This window comes from Trichosurus vulpecula, chromosome 3 (genome assembly GCF_011100635.1).
Source record: "Trichosurus vulpecula isolate mTriVul1 chromosome 3, mTriVul1.pri, whole genome shotgun sequence".
Taxonomy (NCBI): Eukaryota; Metazoa; Chordata; class Mammalia; order Diprotodontia; family Phalangeridae; genus Trichosurus; species Trichosurus vulpecula.
Genome location: NC_050575.1, coordinates 367,515,189 through 367,524,208, shown reverse-complemented (window position 1 = coordinate 367,524,208; position 9,020 = coordinate 367,515,189). Strand labels below are relative to the sequence as shown.

At 35.8% G+C, this 9,020-nt stretch overlaps 1 protein-coding gene across 1 annotated transcript; it reads right to left on the bottom strand.

The window, feature by feature from the left end:
- Positions 1–8,305: 8,305 nt before the first annotated feature.
- On the bottom strand, positions 8,306–8,803 carry LOC118844486 (60S ribosomal protein L12-like). Its single transcript, XM_036752382.1, has one exon. It carries the CDS (start codon positions 8,801–8,803, stop codon positions 8,306–8,308), a length of 498 nt encoding a protein of 165 aa, XP_036608277.1.
- Between the last annotated feature and the right edge of the window lie 217 nt (positions 8,804–9,020).

Sequence of the window (9,020 nt, the reverse complement as noted above, 5' to 3'; positions counted from 1 at the left end):
ATGTACATGTATCTATGGGCATGCATGTGCATGTATATATATGTATGTGTATGTATACATTTACAGATAGATAGATAGATATAGATGTAGGTAGAGGAAATACCATCTATCAATGTAAATCAGGATCTTTTCTGCAACACATAGTCTTAGAAAGTTGACTGCAGGACTGTAATGTTAAGTGACTTGGCCAAGGTTGCACCAGTAAATAAATATGTGTCCCAGATAGACCTTGAAACCAAGTCTTCTTGCTTCATAGCTGGCCCCCTATCTACTATGGCATGCTTATGTGTTCTTCAGAGAAACATTTGGGGCAAAATGGTAGTTCTCTCCTAATTAAAAAATCACTCTCATGGAAGGAATTGATCTGTTTTACTTGCATGTATAAGATAGAGTTAGAAACAATAGGTAGAAATAGCAGAGAGACATATTTGGTCTCAACAGAAGGATAAAAAAAATCTCTGACAAAATGAGTTTCCCGAAAACAAGAGCTGTCTTTTGAGGTAGTGGGTTTCACATCACTGAAAGTGTGGCTAACCCTTGTCAGTGATGATGTAGAAGAAATAACCTGCTCAAATCATGACTTCATTCCCTTACAAATCTTAGAATTGATCTAAGAAAGGGTAAGAAAAAAAAGAATGATCAAAAGATAAGGGAAATAATTGAGTCAACCAAGGAAGTATTGTTTATCAAGACTTTAGAGAGTCTTTATGCTTTCAATAAAATTTGGTCTATTTGTCATTCAGATTTGAGGCAGCTAGGCTAAGATTCTGACTCTAAATTGACAGAGAGTTTGGAGGACCAAAGGTTATATAAAGTTTATGAACTAGAATGTTTTCTAATATACATTTCCTAGAGTCAAATGTGCCTGACAGAAATCCCTTCAAGGTTAAAGAAATTGTAAAATTATTGAGTTTTTTTGGAAATATATGTTTATACACATTTCACCTCAGCAAGTCCTTGGTCATCTGAAGTCTCACTGCTCTCTGAGGGTGGGAGTGGGGAAGTTTTAGATAATGGTTCAGCTAATTGTTTCATAATTCTATGAAATAAAGCTAATAGAAAGAGGGGGCCATAAAAAGAGAAAAGAGAGGAAAGGAGGAGATGGAGAGGCTAACAAGGGCAACATAAAAAAAGAGTTGAGAAGTATAGGAAAAAAATTGAAAAATATGCCTTATAGGCAGCCATGAAATTTTGATATATCATTGAAAGCAATTTTCAAGATCCACAATGATCCAATAAAACACAAAGTTCACATTTTAGCAATAAATCAAATGGCCTTGATGTTCCACAAAGATTTCTAACATTTCCTATATTTCCTTGTATTACAATATAGTCAGTGATGGATTTCTGCAACTAATGTGAATGAAGTTCAAATCAAGATGTACTTTGATTTTTACTTTTTTTAGGAAACTGGATTCAAAATTCATTTCTGGTTATGCATCCTTGGCCCTAAGTAATTATCTTCACAGAATGAGAAGGATGAATAGAAATTTTGCCTGTTGTGCTCACAAGTTAGTTGTTTTCTTATCAATTCTACTCAAATTAATTTGGACCCTTTGGTACATTTTTGCTAAATATCACATTATTAAGCATCCAGAATCAGCCAAATCAGTTACTGAGAGGAAAGTACATCAATTTCAGCTGCACTTAAGTATTTATTGGAGCATAATTATGAAATAAGGTGTAAACGGAAAAAATATAAACAGTCTTCACAAAGAAGTGTACAGAAGTGGAGAATGGAAGTTCTATATGGAGGAAATAACTCTAGCATTATAACTAACAGGTAAGTAGGAAAACACATAATTTTTATTTTAATATTTCAAGTTCATGACAATTCTTAAAAAATCCAGAATAAAAGTGTAAACTTCCATATCACTTGAAGTGTTCCAATACAGCCTGAATGTCCATCTTTCAGGTATATTATGGAAGAAATAGCTTCATCAGGAGAGAATAAGAACAGCATAGTTTTTTAAGGTCCCCTGTTAACATTATGATTCAATAGTCTGTGTTTCTGGAGATTATTTGATCTAAGCGTAGATTCTTGACCCTCTTCCCTACTTAAATTCTCCCCTATATGGATTTCATTCACTTTCATAGTTTCAATTATACGCACAATACATATGACTCTCACATTTACATTTTAATTCCGAACCTCTCCTACCTGTTGCATTGATCTACTAGCAACATAAGTACAACCTATCAAAAACTAAACTTACAACTTCCATCTAAAGCATACGGCTCTCAAGTAAATGGGATATTAGTTTCATTAGCAAAAATCCCTTATGTCTATTAATGAAATCAATATCCTCCTAGTTGGTCATCAAGACTTAAAAACCTTAGAGTCATATTAAACCCTTTCAGTAACCCTAACATCTGAACCATGGTCAAATATCATTCTCTCCAATATGTCTTTAATTCATACCATCTCTCCTCACTGCCATAGCCTAATCCAGGGAATCCTCACCTCTCATGTGGACAATTGCAGTACCCCCAAAACTAGAATCCCTCACACTAATTCATCTCATCTCATGCCTCTTATCTTCCATAGACAGATTAATTTCCCTAAAGCACAGTTCTGATCATATAATACCTTTACCTAAGCTTAAAGTTGTAACACCTTATCAGCATATTCAAGGTGCTCCAAAATCCAGTCCCAGAAAACATTCATCCCAGCACATTTTCTTACTACCTACATTGTCCTGATTGTACTCTTGGAAAGAGAATTTGCCATTCTCTGACTTTTTCTTGTTTAGCTGATGGAGATTAGGATCATCAGACTATAAGCTCCTTGATGATAGTGAATGTTTTTTTAAACTCTTTTTTTGTATGCCCAACACTTAGCAGAGTGCCTGGCACATAGTAGACACTTAAAAATATTTATTGATTGACTGCTGTAGTATAAAAAGCAATGGGCTTAGATGCAAAAAACCTGGCTTATAGTTCTGGTTCCAGCAATTACTAATCATATGACTTCAGCCATTTCTCCTCTTGTGAAGTAACTTAAACTAAAATTTTTCAACCCATTCAGATCATCATGACTACTGTATAACTCCAATCATTCTTTCTCTTTTCTGAGTGCAACAACAATGTTGCTTGCCACTACTATGCCTGTGCAAGACCAACAACACCATCACATGGGAGGGCTACTAGCACAAGTTCTTTGATCTGCTTTTCTAAGGAAATCAACGTTAAGTTCAATCTCATTTTAATCAAAGATATATATCATTCACTTAGTTCAGGGGGAAAAACCAGCACCCTGAACTTCAGAGCAAATGCAAATATAAATTACAAACAGAAAATATAACACAAATCAACAGGCGGGCTTCTGTCTGACCAAGACATTGCATACATAGTTACCAGAGAGAGAAGCACCAACATCTGGGTTTTTCAAAGCCAGGGGGCTCTTTAATGGCTACCCAGTCTTGTCTGGTCAAATCACATGACACTCTTCCAGTGAGTGAGCCCCCAAAGTCAAAACGCTAACCTCTGAGTTTATATACACTTCTTCAGGGTCAAAGGGGTCACAACCATGTGACTCAAACCCACGTGACTTAGGTTTTCCCTTGATGTAAGCAAGTCATCAAATACTCCTGATTCAATCAAAGATTCCTTAGTTCTGAGAAGCACTCCAAAACAAAGACAATAAAAAGTCTACTTTGCTTGCCATTACATTTGAAAAACAAAACTCATCAAAGGCACTTGATTACCTCAGCCTTCCTAAAGAAAAAAATAGTTTAAAAAATGCCCCACCCTAATTACCATAACACTGAGAAAGCTCACCACCTGGCTTACCGTCTTCTTCGACCAATTTCTGATTCTTGCCCTCATACCATGGGTCTTCCATATCTGGTTCTCTTTTAAACTTGCTAATCTCCTACTATTTCAGTTTCCATGTATAGCGATAATCAAACACCACATTTCATCATTACCCATGTGCTCCACTTCCTTGATTAAAACCTTCAACATTTCTCAGTCTTACCACTTTTTTATTATTCCTTATCTCCTTATGTAATAACCCTTTAAAAATTATAATTTGCCCTTATTCCAACCTCTAATCCAGGGGTTTTCAACTTTTCCAAGTCATGAATGACTTTGATACTGCAATGAAGTGGAATTATTTACACACACACACAAATGTATACATACACATATATGTTCATATACACACATGCATGCATGTATTTATGCATGCATGTGTATATCACAAAGTAAGAATCAGAAAGGAATCCAATTACAATGAAATAAATTTATCACAATATTTTTTTCTTTAATTTCATGGAACCCAGATTAAAAGCCATTTCTATAGTCCCTCTACTCCTTAGATTATTTTTCATATCTTTACTCCTTCTACAATTTTACTTTTTATCTTTCCAAACTTGAGCATATAATCATTTTGACTCTACTATGGCCTCTATTTTTGAATCCCTCATAGTCATATGTAATCATTGCTCTTTCCTTGCAAAACATCAGATCAGAATTATTCACTTACCATCTCTCTCCATCGCTCTTAATAATGGGCTTATGATCAGCATTGCAAGAAGTCACACAACTTTGCAGAGTAGGTAGCATTATAAACACATGTGATCCAATTGCAACTGGGCCTTCACTGTATGAATGTAATTCTGTTATTCTTGTCCACCCCCACTTAATTCCTTCTCTTATTTAACACTGAAACTTTCCCCAGCATCCTGTCTCTTTAAACCTTCCATATTTTCATCTTCCTCACACCCTACTGAAGACCTTCACTTTCACTTTTCTGAGAATTTTGAGGTCATTTGATTTCATGTAATTATTAACCCCTTCTCTTCACCTCCAAATCTCTGATATCATTCCTTGCTTTGTCCTCCTTTCTCTCCATTTCTCTCTCTTTCTCTCTCTATTATCTCTCTCTCTCTCTCTCTCTCTCTCTCTCTCTCTCTCTCTCTCTCACACACACACACACACACACACACACACACACACATCCATAATGTGATCCACAAATGTCACATTGGACTCTGAACCTGAATTATTGAACTGGTCTGAGTTAAGCTTGGCTGAGATTATTTTCTTTTATTAGTTTTTTTTTTCTTCACCACGCTTTGGTTTTAGGATTGCTGATAGCATTTCAATCCCCAAGGTATATTTCCTCCCCATTGCTGGTTTCTTTATTATATATATGGATAAAACTCTTCCTCTGGTCCTTTATAGACTCACTTTCACATTGAATGAAATCACCTCACCCAACCTTTGACCCAGGTGATGTGCTTTAAGATTTGAGCTCATGCCATAGTACATTCTAGACCAACTTATGTCAATCAAAACATGAGGTAAATATGTTTTCTTATCATTACCTTAGAATATAATTTATATTACACTTTCCATTTCTAAATGAAATACTTATTTTTATGTCTAGAAATTATTTGCATTTTCTAGAAATGATAATAGGCAATATGAATGCATATATAATGTGTCTATAAGCTGCTAATACTATATGTATATATGTATATATGTGTGTTATACATATATAGTATACATATGTAGCATGTGTAAAATATATTTACAATATATGACATGAATGATATCCATATTTGATCTGTGTACATATAGACATATACCTATGTATGTACATCATGCAAGAGGATCAAACCATGTCTAATGCTAACTTTACTTATTCATAAAATTAGCATTTGAGCTTGGGTAAAGAGTTTACTTAAAATTATGTCTAGAACTATGAATATGGTTAGAGCTATGGTTTTCACCAAAATGATTTTAGTCTTTTAGCTGGCCTGCCTGTATTAATCATATCTACTTAGATAATGTAGATATTTGTTAATGTTGTCCTTAACTGAAACTTTAAAGAATATTCAATCAGTCAGTCAATAAGCATTTATTAAGTCCTTGACATGTGCCAGGCAAAAGTGTCTGGCTAGGGCAGGTTCAGCAGAGAAGATACAAAGAAAGAAAGGAAAACAGAAGAAAACAGAAGATAATAGAACAAAACAAAATAGTCCCTGATCTCTAGATGCTTTCACAAAAATGATATACACAGGGTAAATTGTAGATAATTTCATCAGAGAAAAATAATATCAAACAGGTGTAGGAAAGACTTTTTGCAGAATGTGAGACTTTAGCTTTTAGCTGAGACTTGAAGGAAGTCATATAAGCTAAGAAATAGGAATTAGAAGGTACAGAATTCCAAGGGTAGGAGTTAGCTAATGAAAAAACATATGGAGTTGAAAGATGCAGTGTCTTGTTCAAGGAACATCAAGAGGAGGATGTTATTGGATCTTATGGTATGTTGGTTGGAGGATAGGCTAGTGGTAAGATGTAAGAAGCCTAGAAATGTAAGAAGGGGCCAGCGTCTGGAGAGTTTTAAAAGACAACAAATTTTATTTGATACTTGGAGGCATTAGCAAACCACTGAAGTTGTTTGATTGACAGATGATATGGTCACACCTGCACATTTAGAAGATCAGTTTTATAGCTGAGCAGAGGATGGATTAAAGTGAGTAAAGACTTGGGTCAGGAAAAACATCCAGCAGGCTCCTGCAATAGTCTATGCGTGCTTTTATGGAGTCTCATCTATACCAGTAGGTGTCAAATTTAGTGTCAAAAAGGAAAAAGAAGCCTATGCTCCATAACATAACCTATGTTTTGGAGGTAGAAACTAAAGAAATTGGTGACAATTTGGTTATGGGGAGCTAGAATGAGATGCTAAGGATAACACCTAGATCACAATACTGGGTGATTAAGACAATGGTGATACCCTCTAGACAGAGGTGGAGAACCTGCAGCTTTGTGGCCACATTTGGCTCTCTAGATCCTCAAGTGCAGTTCTTTGACTGAATCCAAACTTCATGGAACAAATTTGGATTCAGTCAAAGGGCCACACTTGAGGACCTAGAGGGCCACATATGGCCTCAAGGCTGCAGGTTCCCCACACCTGCTCTAGAATAACAGGTAAATTATGAAAATGAAAAGTTTTGGGGGAAGGATAATTAGTTCATTTTGGGACATTCTGAGTGTAAGATGTCTTTGAGACATCCAGTATAAAATTTTTAAAAAGCGGTTGTATATCTGCCAAATAATTTCAGATATATGCTAAGCATAATATTCTGGTTTCATATCAAGAGAAATTGAATTGTAAAATGCATTTATGTACTGTTCAATCATTAGTGTTAATAAAATGGATCATTTTCATATTTTTCATTTTTAATGACCAATACACTCATATATTAAGAATAATGATTGTCAACCATCCTTGATTTGTTTGATATTACTGGTTTAGGCAGGAAAATTTAAATACCTATGTGTGTAGAGTGGAGCAATTGTAGCCCTGGGACTTTTAGTGTATTCTATCTTTATAGAATGCTAGAAATGAAAGGCAACTTATAGACTATTAAATCCAAGTTAGTCATTTAACTAATTAAGGAAGTGAAGCCCAGAGAGGGAGAGAGACCTGCCTAAGGTCTAAGGTCACTTCAGCATCCTGGATCACAAGAGAAAACATTTGGCATGTCTATTTGCTATAAAAATCCTTCAAATGTGATAGTGGGCTTAGACTACATTCAATTTTAATTTGATTCATTAAAATCCATAGGAAGTCTTGAAAGTGCATTTTATGTTACTAACATCAAAGTGTAAATTAACATCGAAGGTTTATGTTCAGAGAATTTATTCTGTACTGTGGGCTCATCCTGAAATATTATTTTGGCTGCAGTAATAAGATTTTTTACAGTTTTTAAGAAACCAAATTAGAAGTGTTTGCAAATGTTCCATTCTCCTTTTGAGTCTTATTCTTCGTCATAGTTCATGGCACTCATATTGGATTTTATATAATGCAATAATCTCTCTAAATGGTATCTTGCCATTTTGAGAGTATTATTATTTAAATATCATTCAGTATAATGGGAACAGGATTTGAGACTCTGGATGTTTGTGGGGGTTTCCAGACATTTGTGTGTTATTTTAGAGGACTACAGTGGGACCAGTGAAGTTTATCATTTTGCTGTCCTCCTTAGCTGCCCTTGAAAAGCTGTCTCTCAGACTCAGTTCCCTTCCTTCCAATTCTAATTGTTAATTCATGTGTAAATACTAATCCTCACTAAGAAGTGGCATTGAGCATTATCGGATATAATGTGCACAATGTGTGGGAAACTAATGCGGTGTAATAAGTTCAAAGATGAGTTGTGGCTTAAGCAAAAGTAGCATATTTTGTTCTGTCTTTTTAAAGGGAGCACCTTAGGTTAGAGGGCAACCTTCTCTGCTGATGCTTTTTTTTGTCAAATGTTACATTTATTGCAAATAGTCTCCTTTGTAGCTTTTAACTTGTTGGGCATTCAACAGCACCACTATTGATGTCATCAATGACATCATGAGGGTGTTTGCCATCAATGTTGCAGCCCACAGACTGGGCTGTTCCAAGTATTTCTTTAATGGTTCCAGAGAGATCCCTTGCCAAAGATCGGTGCCTCATCTGTCTGGCAATGTTGACAATCTCATCGAAACTGATGTTTCCATTGTGCTTAATATTTTTCTGCTTCTTTATGTCTTGAGGAGGTTCCTTTAGGGCTTTGATGATCAAGGCTGAGGCAGAAGGCACAACCTCAATCTGGGCCTGTCTGTTCTGAATGGTAAGTTTCACTGTGATTCTTAGCCCTTTCCAGTTGCCAGTTGCTTTGGCAATGTCATCACCAACCTTTTTGGGAGACAAACCCAAGGGACCAATTTTAGGGGCCAGAGCTGATGTGGCACCAACTTCACCACCTGTACACCTTGAAAACACGACTTTAATTTCATTAGGGTCAAACTTGGGCGGCATGGCGGCAACGAAGTTGGTGGCTTGGCCTGGACGCTGCGGGGTGGCTGCCAGTGTCGGATGAACCCAGATTCGGGATGACCAAAAGAAGTTGCACCTTCACCACCACGAGCTGGGAGCCAAAAGTAATGCATTTCAATAAGTATTATTTATTTTTCTTTGTGATTTGCATTAACCAAATGAGTTAATTGCATTTTCTGAAGTCCAATAACTACAATCA